This window comes from Phasianus colchicus, chromosome 3 (genome assembly GCF_987193195.1).
Source record: "Phasianus colchicus chromosome 3, bPhaCol1.hap1.1, whole genome shotgun sequence".
Classification (NCBI taxonomy): Eukaryota; Metazoa; Chordata; class Aves; order Galliformes; family Phasianidae; genus Phasianus; species Phasianus colchicus.
Window position 1 is genome coordinate 52,757,501 of NC_143438.1, and position 15,079 is coordinate 52,772,579.

Consider the following 15,079-nt stretch of genomic DNA (forward strand, 5'->3'; position numbering starts at 1 on the left):
TTAAACTTGCGTGGCTTGATTCTTTTACTAATGACCCCTTTTTAACAACAATTCATCTTCTGTTTTCCCGGAAGCACACTTGGGAGCTCAAGAAAGGAAGGTTCTGCATTAATCTACAAACAGCTACAAGATCCACGAACAACTTTGCAAATACATCCGTAGTCTCTGAAAAGAGATGTTAAAGCATCTTCATAAAACTGAGCGCCTAGGAAGACATTTTGTTCTAGTCAAGGTCAAGAAATATGGCAGAGAATGGGGAAATCAAGGAGTGGCTTGCTCAGTTTTTCTCCATCATGTCCCCAGGACAGTTGTGTCCAAGCCAATTGTCTCCATTATGCAGGAAGGACAAAAAAGCTGCAAGTGTTGCTTGAGAAGGAATCCAAACACACCCCATGTACTTCTCTCACCCACACAGAAAGTTAAATCATCCATCACTACTTTGTTCCAGCAAAAGATTATTTTAGATTATTTTTAAAAGGAAAAAATCTTTAGTATTCCCTACCTGCAAACTCCTACTTCAGGACACAAGTCTATCTAATTGTTTTAAATTATTCCAAATAAAATTGGAGCCTAAGCGGGCCACACTTCTATGTATTGATCCTAGTAAAGCAGAAATCATATAGGAGAAACTGAAGTGCATAACATCTCAATCTGAACGGCTACTGGGCACCATCACATCTGTCAGGGTGATGCTGATGCTGTCTGACTACTAGAGATTGAGATCCAGAATTATATATTTTCTGAGTGATAATAAAGCAATGAAAAATTCTGATGGCTTATATACAGGAAAAAAACTAGTATCTTTGATGATCAATAGAAGAAAGACAGCCGCTGGCTTTCTATCCTTCAGAGAAAATGAGAGAATGCAAAGGGAAGCTGCAAGTTAATTCAGAAGACCACATCACCACATTTTAGCTCTGTAATCTCAAATGCTAATCCTACCTATCTAGTCATATGATATTCTTCATCAGCTCCTCTAAATTTTCCCTATCTTTTAGATTCTGCCTGTTAAGATGAAAGGAGTAGGAATTTAAAAAAAATGAGAAATAAATGGAAAAGAAAGGTCATAATGTGACACCAGCAGTAGGTAGACTCATCATCTGTATAGGTCAAAGGAGTCAGTACTGAATGTGGAGAATTATTATTATCTTGAATTAAGTAAGATATTAAGATTTAAAAATGATCAGAATATAGGTGGAAGCCTTTGCTCCCATTAGATATAAACATTTTAAATGAAACGATAATTAGATTATCAGTGAATATGCCACTGAAACTAAGAACACAACAATGCTCAATACTGCCCTAGATATTTATCAAAGATACAAGAAATGGTGCTACCAAGAATGGTGTTCAAAAGCTTGTCTTTTTGCCAGTACAATAAAGGATTGTGTCTTTCACTACAATGCCTTTCCTAGGCTAAAATTATAGCAAAACACTTTTAAAACAAAAATATAATTTTAAAGGCAAGGCAACGTAGTGAGAGGGCATATATTATCCTGAGGAAAATAGTTATATATCCAAGGATGGCAGTGTATGCTTCATCATTGATTTAAATGGGACTAAATTCAAGTGTGTATTCTATTTTGCATGGTTTTCTAGTCCCTAAAGGTTAATTGAAGCATAGCATTACATTTTTTTCTTGTTTGGTGCACTCTTTCATTTTCTTATTTTAGAAATTACAATAAAACTAAAACTGGTAGCTTTAAAAATCTGTGCCAAATAAAAAGTGGGATTTTCTGGGGTTATTATAGATAATTTAAATGCTCCACTAAAATTCCGCGATAGCAGTGTGACAAGCTGGCACGCTAAAGCAACTCAGTGAAAAAGCTGTGACCCATCACAGTTTTAGAGGAGACTTAAACATAAGAAATAAACTGCTCTTCCTGAGTCTTCTACTCAACTTTTTGCCCCAGAGCCAGGAGGGAGAGCCAAAACCAATGCTGAGTCAATTGTTGATACAGACTGCATGCACCTGCAGCAGTGCTGCATATCTTGGGGATGAGAAACACAGCTCTAACTGGTTTAAAAGAAAACTGCTTTTGTTATCATTTTCTTCAAAATTTTTCTTGAGAACTGAGTAGTTCTTTAAGGCTCTTTAATCCTTCACACCCCACCCCCGCCACAAAAAGAAAAGCTTTTTTGTTTGTTTTTAAATTCCTTCTACAGACCTTCTCTGCCCCCCTGAACCAGATTAACAGTGGTGTCTTCATCTCACAGACTTCTGCTATGCTATCACAGCACTCAGGCTCAGAGAAAATATCTCCTTTTTGAAAAATACTTATGAGAATGGTTGGAAACAGAGACCTAAACTTGATCCTTCACTTCTTAGCCAGGAGTATCACAGGAGTGTATTACAGCACTGGGAGCGTACTGCGGCACACTTGGAACACTGTTTAAAAGAAGGAATAGCTCTTGCCTCTGGGTTATGTACATCACCAGTGCAAAGAAAAGAATAAGAGGAATGGATAGTAATGTCATGGCTTGCAACTAAATGGTATTGCAACACCTTTGTTCACTTTCTGCTAATGGCCTCAATTGGGTCCTTCTGTACCACAAGCAGCTTCTCTTTGATGTCAGATGATATATTCCTGTGTTGTTTGTCAAGAAAGAGATGCTCACTGATCTGTTCTCAGAAAGAATACGGTTTCTCAAAATGTGTCAGAATCATAGAATCACAGAATCCTCAGAGTTGGAAGGCACCTTTAAAGGTTGTCTAGCCCAACTTGCCTGCAATGAACAGGGACATCAGCATTTACATCAGGTTGCTCAGAGCCTGGTCCAACCTGGCCTTGAAAGTCTCCAGGGACAAGATATCCACATCTCTGGGCAACCTACTCCAGTGCCTCACCAGAACAGGTTGCCCAGAGATGTGGTGGATGCTCCATCTTCCCGGAGAGATACAGTCAAAAGACATGATCTGAGAGATTTTAGTCCACACATGCTTCAGGTATGTATACATGCTAGCAAAAACCAACCAACCAACCGAACAAAAAACAATACAAAAGAGGCTTAAGTTTAGAAAACAAAACCAGTATTCAGGTAAAAAAAGGTGTCTAGGAAAAAGGCTGCAGTAGCAACATGCGGATTACATTGCATTTGAAACTGGAATGTTTTTAAATGATGTCTATGGAGAAGATAAGGAGTGGTTTTGAAGATGCTGTTTGTGATAAAATAATGTAAAATATTTAAATAAATCAGATACAACTTTGGGAGATTATAGTGCATGTTTCACGAAGTTTATTGTAGGGATTTTTCTGTGGGAAATGCTTGATTGAGTCAATCAAAATATGGGATAACTATTACACATTTTATAATTTCTGTACATGACAGTCAGGATTACATTCTGGTAGGTCATTTGATTCTCTGCAGGTGGCTCTGTTGGTTTCTGGAATAGTATACTGTGAATTACATGTTACACAAATGAAAGGCAGTTATAATTCTGGATAACATTGTATTTGATTCTACAAACATCTTTAGGCCTAATGCAAAGATTCCTTTGAATCATTTATCCAGCTAAGTGTCTGTGGTCCCAAACTCCTAATTTAAAAATGTTGATAAATGAAGTATCTCTTTAGCTAATAAATGAAGTATCTCTTTAGTTATCCTTTGTCAGCAACATTCATTTTAATGGAAAGTGAGTTTACAGGGTTACATGATTGAACTACTGAGCCAAGTCAGTGTTGGCAAATGATGGGCTAAATTATTGATGTTACACACTAATGAATTCTGATGAGAAATAAAATACAGACATTACATTTCAAGTGGTTCATAATTATTTTTGTACTTTAAAAGCAATTTTATTCTTTTTCCAAATCATACTGTTTCTGTAAAACAAAAACATAGTTAGTGATTATAACTAAAATTATTGAGTTTGAGGCAAAAAATGCTCCTGTAAGTTTTCTTATACAAGTATAGTGCTATTCACACTAGGACTCTGACTTCTTGTTATACTTCTGGGAGAGGATAATTAAATTAAATGTCTAAATTTTTAAACCGCTGTCTTTAAATAAAATAATCTACTTTGCAACGATGGTTAAGAGTTCAGCAGACGAGTTTATAATCTATGATATATCAGCATGTTTACTAGAGATGTTCTGACCCACCATAATTAATTCAGGTAACGACAAAAACAGAGGAGCTGCCAAAAAGGAGCTTTCAACATGTAAACAGTTCATCATTAAACCTGTGTTTTGATATATGTTTAAAATGAGTAGAAGGAGGTTACTCAACATCAGATAGCCCAAAGTGATGTTGCAAGGTTGAATCATTAATTTAAAATGTCATTTCTCTGTCATTTCTTTACTCACTGTACTGGATAAAGAAATTTATTTTCTTGGGTATTACTTATAAAACCAGAGCTAAGCATTTGCTCATTTGGCAACATTATAACTTCATAAATTCTATCCCTAATCTTGTCTTCCTGAAAATAGACTTTATTTGACTTTTCTTAATTATACACTGAAGGCTTCTGTCAATTGCTGGAAAAGAAAATCTACGAAGTCTCACTTCCTTTTCTTTTTGACACATAATAACTGAATAATCATCTCACTTACTGGCTCATCGCTGCATTCTCCTGTTGTTCAAAATTGCCATTGCTTTTCAATAGATAAGTACTGGTTTTGCTTACAAAAAGAGAACCTTGCTGGTTTTGCTTACAAAAAGAGTCTTGTGATCCAAATTACCTTTGAGAGATTTGTCCGTTTGACCAAAATCTCAAAGGAGAGGTTTATGTGCTACAGAGTCATCATAATACTCCTCAATATTAATTATAATTTGCATTAAACTTGAATCCAGCATCCAAATACATATGGTTATACTAACAAAAGTGCTTCAGAAACACAGCATTTTGTTTACATAGTACAGTTTGAACACCTCTTTCCTCTCTTCCCGTATATATATCTATCAGTTGAGCTGGTGGAAACATATACTACATTAACAGAGTCACAGAATCATTAAAGTTGGAAAAGACCGACAAGATTATCTAGTCCAACTGTCAACCTACCCCCATCATGCTCACTAACCCATGTACCTAATACCACATCTCCACATTTCTTGAACACCTCCAGTGATGATGACTCTTCCACCTCACTGGGCAGCCTGTTCCAATGTCTCACCACCCCGTCTGAGAATAAATTTTTTCCAGTATCCAACCTGAACCTCCCCTGGCAGGGGCACAATGTAAAGCCATTCCCTCTCATCCTATTGCTGTTACCTGGGAGAACAGACTGACCCCTCTCGGTACAAACTCCTTTTATGAAGTTGTAGAGAGTAATAAGGTCTTCCCTGAGCCTCCTCTTCTTCAGACTGCACAATCCCAGCTCCCTCAGCTGCTCCCCATCAGACTTGTGCTCCAGACCCCTCACAGCTTTGTTGCCCTTCTCTGGACACACTCCAGGGCCTCACTGTCTTACTTATAGTGAGGGGCCCAAAACTGAATACAATGAGGTGTAACCTCACCAGACCTGAGTACAGGGGAATGATTACTCCATGCCCCCCAGTCCTGCTAATTAGCTGCACTATTTCTGATAAAAGTCAGGATGCCTTTGATCTTGACCACCTGGGCACACTACTGACTCATATTCAGCTGGCTTTTGAAAAATACCCCAAGATCCTCTTGCCCTGCACAGCTTCTCAGTCATTCTACCCCAAGCCTGTAGTGATGCATGGGGTTGTTGTGATTGAAATGAAGGATCTGACACTTGATCTCATTAATGCTCATACAAAACAATACAAAATCACTGCCTTCTTGCAGTTGAGTCCATTGATCCAACCTACATTCAAACAATGTTTTCTCTTATTAAGACAGTGCTGCATAAGAAAACCATGTCTTTCCTGCTATTCAGCACTATCGCTTCAAATCAAGAAATAACATGAATTAGGGGAAAAAAGAGAGAAAAAAAGACATTATTGATGAGAAATGGCTAGCCTTCTCTGAAAAAAAAACAACAAAACCCACAAACAACTTTCTACAAAACTGTAATAAAATGCTTCAAGGAGATTTTGGTTATGTGTTATGTGCTTCTTCATATTCTCTCAGATACTAATAGCAGCACATCTACTCAAACCAAGACAGCATAGCTCAGCAAAAAGAATCAAAGATTCCTGTATATTTTACTAGGAAGGAAGAAAAAACTTAATTATTGCTTTATTTTCAGTTACTGCTGTTTGAACAATATCAACTATCTTTGTGTAATAAGAAAGACTTCCCTGAACTGTAGGAGCATTCCATGCTATGAAAGTTACTGAGAACCTTCTTTATAGGATCCGTTTTACTTCTTTATATAGGATCCATTAAAATGCATTTATTTATAAATGTAAATATTTTGGATGAGTGAATATTGTAATTTATTTATGCCGGAATAGAACTCAGTAGTTCTTTCGAGTCTCTTCTAACTCAGGAATTCTGATTCCTTTTATTTATTTAGTACATCTTAGCCAAAATTTGGGTTCTGTGCTCAAATACTAGATGTTAAGATGTTAAGAGAAAATAAAGTGCAAAACCAAGCTGCTCCATTTAGAAATGGTAGAGTAACTATTATCTCTTTAATCTTAATCCAGCACATATTTTGTTTCAGCAATTCAATACAAATTTTGGTTATTTAATTCATTATGTAAAATTTATGTTACTTCAAGAATAAGAAACCCAGTACTCTTCAGATGCTGGGAAAGACATCAAGCCTGTCAACTTCAATGCTATTTGAAAAATTTACAATACCTGACCTGGTGTTTTTATTCTGTCAAGTTTTAAAGTAAATTTTTGAATACCTCTGCCAAGAGATACAGAGAAAAATCTAAGATTTAAAGATTGCTGTAGCAGCAACATGACTCAGTGGACCAACTTTTAAGAAGCTAGAAGTCACTGCCTTCTTGCAGTTTGAGTTGCCCTGCTGATAATAAAAGCAGTAGAGAAATTAGATTTGCCTATTCCTCAGATGTGACTGGAATTTTGTGTCCTTGGCCCACAAATGTAACTTATCAGTGTTGCAAATGGAATGAATATGAATTCATAGACTACACTTCTGGATTCTATTTTTTTAAATGGAAGAATGATTTTTCTCAATGAGAAATTGTCTAGTCATCTCACCAGCACTAAAAAGTTAGGTATTAAAAGTTAGTTACCTGAAGAACACTTTTATTCCTGTAGCCTTGTGTTTCAATTGTAAAAATATATAATAATAATAATAATAATAATAATAATAATAATAATAATAATAATAATAACGATAAAAATAAAGGTTATACTTACATTTCCATTTGTCAGCACGTTTTAAATTATTATGGCATTTCTGTGTTTGGAAGTTAGAAACTATAAGAATACGGTCATTTATTATCTGGTAATATATGAGGACAGATTTCAGAAAGTGGTGGTGAACACTGAAGAAATATAATACAATTCAATAAAATTAATTTAAAAAATAAATGTAGATTAGATGTCATCATTGTTCCATTTTCTGTTAGATCACTGATTTTAGTACGCAAAATACTGCAATGTATTTCTGCACAAAAATAAAAATGAAATTTAAAATGTACACCTGCAAGCAAACTCAACAATTCATCACCAAAATAATTCTGAACTGTGCTCAGATTAACATTAAAAATATGAGACCAATTTGTTATTTGTTGCAGAAATCATCTCCTAATCTCCATCACTAACGGGAAAGCAGCAGAACTATCTTTCAGATGATGATTTTGGTTTCATAAACATAAATGTTCAGTTGGTCTTTTTCTTTCTGCTATACACTACAGCTTTTTAGGTGTCAGTCACATTTATAAGTGATTTCTTACATATTCCATTTACTTCATCTTCATCTACTCAAACTTTCAAGTGAAGCCATAGAAGAGGCAACCAGCTGGGGCCTCCCTAGGCATGCCTTGCATGCCAGGAAATGTTTGAGGTTATGACAGTCTTTAGGCACAATGCTTTGAAAAACAGACAATTTATGTGGATCAAAAAAAGCCTGGTGTTCTAGTGTGTAAGTGGCACAAAAACCTAAATGCAGCAGCTGTGTGAAACAATACATGCAGTTCAAAAGTGAAAAGGAAGTGATGCCAGAGTAAAGACATCAGAATTTGGCTATGCCATAAACAAAATTACAGACTGTAAAAAAGACACAAGGAGATCAAACAGAGTCTAACTGTATCTTGGAATTGAGTTTACTTTGAGATTACTTTTCACTGTCTCACTAGAAGAGCCCCTCTCATCATACAACAACAGAATAGGTATTTATAAACACTTTTGTGTCTGTTCCATGGCAATTTTTTTGCCACTACACCTACACAATAAGGAAATTCAAAATGTTTTTGTTTGCTTCCAAAATCTGGTGAGAGTCATGAAATGAATCTACAAAAATCTACAGAAAAAATTACTTTAAATATTGAAATAAAACTTGAGATCATATTTTGAAGAACGTCAGATGTTGCAATTCAAAATTCATTTGAGAGGACAGACATAAATTTTTAGAAAATACTGGATGCTGATTTCCATGTTTATTGAGAAAACTACTGGACAGGTAACAAATTTTTCCACTCAAAAATCAACTTCATGAGTAGAGGTGAAAATACGTGTCTTGCTGGTCTCAATTCTCCTTTAACTGTGCAAAAGAAATATTTTATAAATGAATAATAAAACAAGTACAATTTATCTTCAAAACTGTAAATACTTACTATGAATAAGTGTGACTAAACAGAAAAGGTTAGAACTAATTAAAAGGTATGTAGCCATGTCCCCTTAAGAAAAGTTATCTGTCATCTAACCCCATATGTCTCCAAGATAAGGCAGAAACAGCAAGACTGCTAAAGTGAAATCAGCAGGCAAAAAAGATACAACTGAGCGTAATCAGTGTAAATGGTGATAACTCAACCAATAACAGAGAAAAATAAAAGAGAAGACATAGATTTTGAAGAGCATCAGCCCTAGGGGACACCATAACACACCTGTGTTAATAAGTTAGAGAACAAAATATGTACTTAAATTGACTACCATCTGACAGATAAGAAGCAAGTTAAGAATGACTGGTTTTCAGGAAGAAAAAGGACAAACCCTGCTTGAAATACACAACACTGTAGTTGGTCCTGACCCTAGTGGAACTGCACTGACTCAAGGGAGCCATGAAAACCACAGGAATTTTATTGATTTAGGGAAACATCTCCTCACATAAAACATACTATCCACAGAGATGTACTTGGTATATTCAGCAAAGTCTCAAAGCCTTAGAAAAAAAATGGTCTATGGAAATTTCTGCAAAAATTGTCCAAATAAAGGCAATCCAAAATGGACAAAAAATTATTTTCTACTGTAAACTAGTGTTACTCAGTAGAGTGGAACTATTACAAAAACAATAACAGCTTATACGCTAGCCAAAAGGTTTTTAAATATTTCAGGTTAATCAAGGAACTTGAGTAAAACCACGGAAAACAATTAAGTAATGAAAGCATTCTGGAGTCAAAATGACAATCTGTGGACTGACCATTTCTGTTGTGGATTATGTAGTAACTTCCACTTAATCAGAATGGATAAAGCTACTTGCCTCAAAAAAGTTTATACTTTGCTCTGGTGTGAATGGCTGAGTAAGGTGTAGATCTACGAAAAATTAAACAAATAATCTTGCATTGGTTAAAAAGGTACCTTTGTGGTGCCACCATCAGGAAAAAATATTTAAATGTTTTAAAGCAACAATCTTTTCTGTTAGCGCTTTGGCCCCCCCAAATAATTTTGACAGAAATACAGTCAAGATAAATCACCTAAAGGGATGATGTAAATTGAGGACTGTCAGGATTAAAGTACAGTCACAATCCTAAATAAAGCTACATCTGCCATCATACATCATTTTTGCAATTAGATAGCTAATTGAACTTACTCAAGAGCCAAGTTATTGAGACTCCAAAATGTTATTGGGAAAACAAAGTCACTGACTGAATGAATACCGTGCCTGTACACCTCTGGGAGAAAAGGTTTTATTTTTTAATTCTGTTTTATTAAACTAAATGAATTATTTTTATTATTTACTGATTAGGAATACATTTAGCAATTGCAGAAAGATTTTTGAAGACTGATGTCCTCCAGCAAACTATAGAATGTGCAAACCACTGACTGCAATGGTGAAATTTTTCACACATTGTTCTGTCACTTTTCTTCAAACACCAACCACAAAAAATCTCCACACAAATTTTATTTAAAGACAAACTGTCACTGCTTTCAGCAATAGTCTTTGCTCCTGTCATTTTATACATGTTGTCCTCCAGCTATTAACTCCTGCAATGGAGCTTATACAACTTTCTTTGACGGCCATGATAGAAACAAAGTCTCTTTCCAGAGCCATCAGGCGTGTACGTAAACGACCTAGAATGAAGTTGCAATCAGAGTATTAAAGGAGTTCTAAAATCTTGAAACAGGTTGGAAAAAGGTAGAGCCTTAGATGAAATAGTGTTGTCTAAGAAACAGTCCTGCATTTTGTTCTACAAAAAATAAAATAGATGAAGAGCCAAAATTGAAAATATAAATCATTCCAGCCATCGATCTCTGCTCTAGAAATTAAATTAATTGCCAAGTTATTTACTCCTTGCTATTTCTTTGGAATAATCTTTTATTACTTTTTTAACAGCACAATTTAAATGCTAGGTTGTTGTTGCTTTTTTTCACCAAAAATATATTCTCTAAGCATATGGATACTAAGTAAATGGTTGATTCCTATATCCAAGGTAAATACTTAATGTTGAAAAAGAAAAATTGCCTCAAGAATCATGTTAAAAACCTGGGAATACACATTTATATAATTGAATGATTTAAATTAAAAAAGCTTATTAAAAATTTAAATAGCATTTTGTTTTAAAAACAATCTATTAATGCCACCATGTAGAATCTAAACTACAGACACTTAGGAAAAAAAAGTGCAGAAGCTAATTTTTACTAGAAATTGACTTCCCTAACTCTGCCATCATGGTGCACATTGTTGATGCTTTGGGTAGTAAGTCCTGTCTCCTGTTACACAATTATAGTGAGAGCTCAGTGAGCATATGCTCAGCTATGCTATTTTCTACTACATACTGAAGAATGTTTTCTGGTTTTCTTTCTTAGATCAGAATTCTGAAAGGAGATGCCTCCAGAATCTGGTCCATTCTGATTATGATTTCTGATCAAAGGAATGCTGCTGGTGGGGCCAGGCAGACCAGCAACATGTACAACCCATGCTAAAGCTGGACAGAAAGCCAAGCAGGTGAGGAGAGACTCTTCAACTCTTCCACTCTACATATAATAGTGGTAAAGCAGAAAACATGGCTCCAGGGGACATGATGTTTGAATTGCTTGAATTCTGAGCACTCCTGGTCAGTCTAGTACAGCTACTGAAATGAAGTTTGCTAAGCAGAACTCCTTTGTTGAAGTAGCCATCATGTTCTGTACTGAAACACTTATCCCTCCAAATTTCATGTGTACTTCACTAACAGAGTCAATGGCCAATGACTAGAGGCAAACCTCTAGTACTGATACATAGAACCATGGAATGGCTTGGGTTGGAAGGGATCTCAAGGATTATGGAGCTCCAACCCCCCTGCCACATGCAAGGCCATCACCCTCTACACGTAATACTAGACCAGGCTGCCCAGGGCCCCACCCAAACTCCAGGGATGGGGCATCCACAACCTCTCTGGGCAGCCTGTTCCAGCACCTCACCACTCTCATAGTAAGGAACTTCCTCCCAACATCCAACCTAAATGCTCCTTCCTTCAACTTAAAACCATTTCCCCTTGTCCCGCTATTATGTACCGTTATAAACAGTTGACTCCCCTCAGTTTGGTGCTGATAAGAATTAGGACTTAAGATAAGATTAGGTACTACACGTAACACTTTCCAAAATAAACTTAAGACACCAGACTTAGAAGGAGCTGGTTATTGTTTTACTCTTAATGGAAAAATTTTAGAGAGATTTAATTGCAAGCATCTGCACTGTTCAAGTTAACACTAGCTAAAGCACTTGGAGATTAAATGGGATTCCTCCTCAGGTTTTGCTTAGTTTGTTTGCTTTGTTAAGGCTGATGACTAAGTCCAACCAATATCTGTTACTACAAACATCCTCCTCACTAACAGGCAGTGTCGCTGTCTCATCCAGGCTTGGTTCTTCCCTCTGGAGCACAAAGTCTTACAGACACTGTGGAAAAGGAAATGATGGGAAGGCAGGCCTAGACTTTTAGAAATAGGCTTAAAAGTATAAAACAGTAATGACAAAAAATTGGTGCCTTCCAGTCTGAGGCCAGTCTTGACTTTCAAATTACAATTTTCCCAGAACTCTGTTGCTCCATGTAACTGGAAAGTGCTGCTAGTTAAAAAGTACCTGCTGGAAAGGTAAAAAAAAAAAAAAAAAAAGCCCTACATTATCTACTTTTAAGTCTCTCTTTGGATCTCACCCCGATCATGGCTTCTGTTAAATATCAGAAAACACTTAGGCAGCCAATGTACTGTATCTACTGCCTCTTCTAATTCACTCTTCCTTTGTGATTCACCTTCTCCTGTTTGCTCTAGTCAATGTAGTTGCTGTAACACAAGCACCATGAGCTGAAATCACCTGCGTGCCACATGCTGCTCAGCACAGCAGGTCCTCAGCCTCACGCTAACGTGAGACGGACACAAGAAACAGCAGCAAGCAAAGTGCATGTCTTGCTGAGAGGAAGGGGAGAGGAATGGCTGTCACACTTCTGAAAGTGCCTGCTACTGTGCCAAGTGTCATCAGGATAAGAACTTAATTAGCAGAGGGTAGATTGATCTAAGATTAACACAGATACAACAAAGACACCGGTCCACATGTAAATAAATCCACTAACACATAAAAATGTTATGCTGCTGAGGGAAAATACACTTCTATGTACATTAGTAATTGCTCATAGTTGAACTAGTTTCCATTTTAATTTTGTATCTTTTCCTTGTTCATTATTTTAATAGTAAGTTATTTTCAAGCAAACTGCATGAAAACATAACATGAATATTAGAATAGCGTAACTCTTGTCAGAGAAGGAAGCCACAGATAATGAAAGCGGGCAGAGAGCAGAATGCTTTCTAGGTTCTCAGCAAAAGGTTGTATCTGGTAATGCTGAGCTATTCGCCTCTCAACACCCCCAAACATCGCAGGGGTTCACATCTAAAAGCTTACCAGAGGCCCACCTCTGCCATTGGTTGGGTTATTCAGGAAGAGAAGAATAACAGACACAGCTTCCCAGCGTGAATGACATACATGGAAAAAATTATGCCAAGGTGAAGGATTTCTGCAAAACTCATTAATTAAAATACGGAGTAGTTATTGACATAATGTTCAGTGACATGTGAGGTTCACAGTACACCTATTAAAATACTGTGTAACATTAGACTAATGCAAAGATTCATGTGTGAGGAGACCAGCTGCCACCTGTGGGTTCCACGTCTTTGTTATTGTTATTCATGAGCTATAGGCTGCACATCGATCACACTTTTTCTTCACTCACTAGTGGAGTAGCTGAACACAGGAGAGAACAGAATTCATCACACAGCAAACATCAAAAAGGAGCTTTTCCAGTTTTTCAAATTCTAAATGAGAAATCTGAATGAAAAAAAATGTAATTTTCCACTTACCTGCTTCCACTGGCCTGCAAATGCAAATGTATACAATTATGAGAATATTAAAGTACAAAATGTGATTGTATTTTTATTGTAATTTTTTAAAATTGAATTTCTGATTTTAACATGACTGTGATTTTTGACATCAATACCATGTGTATCTCAATTTGGAATTTTATAATAAAATCTTCTCTATCCCTTAGTGAGATTCTGGAAATTGTCAGTGCTGCTGGTGCAGTTTATTGGAGTTCCACAACTTATTCAAGTTTGGCTTACTTTAGTGCATCAGATATTAACAGGGAAATGCAATTATATATTATTCAAATGTAATGTTATTGTTTTGCACAATCATACAGCAACGCCTGTAAAAATGGCAAAGCGAGGTTTATAAGAACATGGCACACTAAAGCTGCATCAGTAACACAACTTCTTTTGTGAGAAATAAGTCTGAAAAATTTTTTCAGTTTAGTCTTTTAAAAACCCTTCAGAAACGCCATCTGGTTATGGCCATTAACTATGGGAAGAGATTGAAAGGAGTGGCTTTACAGAAATGTGAGTAAGATACCATTGCACAAGACAAAAAGAACAAGAACATTCAAACCATATCTTACAGAGTAGTTTTTTTTTCTTAGTAAATACATATACAGGGGGAACAAGTCATAAAATGAAAAATAATACAGGGCTGGAAACCATTTTTAAATCTTACAACTCCCACAACGTTATCATTTTTTATTTTATTTTTTTATTTTTAATATATAAGAAAAGGTATAGTACTTCTGAAAAACAGTCCCATGCTAAAGAAATTAAATATGAATACAGTGAAAATGACAGTATTGTTTACCATGGGAATACTATTTGCAGACAACAGGAAGGAATAGCATTTCTAAAACAACTGAGAAGCAATTCTGATGCTGCTCTGTGTTTCAAATGTTTATATCCAATGTATTTATAATAATCTTTTCTAAGATTGGTGAGAAATAAATCTCATCTTCCTTTTTTTTTTTTTTTTTTTTTTTCCTTCCCCAAACTATGCATGGTATATGTGCTAACTTACTGAATTCATCCTTCATGCAATTCCAGTTTATTAAAGAGGTTAAAAATTTATAAAACTCTGATGGGATATGGTTTTAATGCTTCATCACACTACCCATCATTTGCTTTTCAATCTAGATCAGAATGATCTTTCCTACTTCCCTGCAATCACCTACCTGCACAGCTAATATTTTCTGAGCGTTCTCCTGAGAGGCCGCCTGGATCCTCGCCAGCCCAGCCTGGCCATGGAGCCCGCGCAGCCTCAGGTACGCCGCCAGCGCCCGGCGCATCCTGCTCTGCAGCACCCACAGCTGGAACCGGGCGGCGGGGGCGGAGGGGGGAGAGAGAAAAGGGAAAAAAAAAAAAAAAAAAAAGCCCAAGTCAGAGTAGGAGAGGAAATTAATGGCGGTGTTCAAGAAGAATGATGGAGGGAAATATAGAAAGCAGTCAATAGCCCATTCTGCACTG

General features: G+C 36.3%; 1 protein-coding gene across 15 annotated transcripts in view; it reads right to left on the bottom strand.

Moving 5' to 3' along the window:
* CCDC178 (coiled-coil domain containing 178) overlaps window positions 1-15,079 on the bottom strand; it is a 182,321-nt gene that overhangs the window by 3,542 nt on the left and 163,700 nt on the right. For 9 of the 15 annotated variants that reach the window (XM_090137532.1, XM_090137520.1, XM_090137525.1 and 6 more), the window contains one exon: window positions 14,788-14,922. The exons of 1 other annotated variant lie outside the window; for it this stretch is intronic. In XM_090137532.1, the coding sequence (XP_089993658.1) occupies window positions 14,788-14,922 (135 nt within the window). Of the gene's footprint in view, window positions 1-8,512; window positions 8,592-10,263; window positions 10,340-12,486; window positions 13,479-13,594; window positions 13,609-14,787; window positions 14,923-15,079 lie in introns of those variants that run through there. 5 more of the 15 variants (XM_090137529.1, XM_090137526.1, XM_090137530.1 and 2 more) reach the window with 5 other exon arrangements.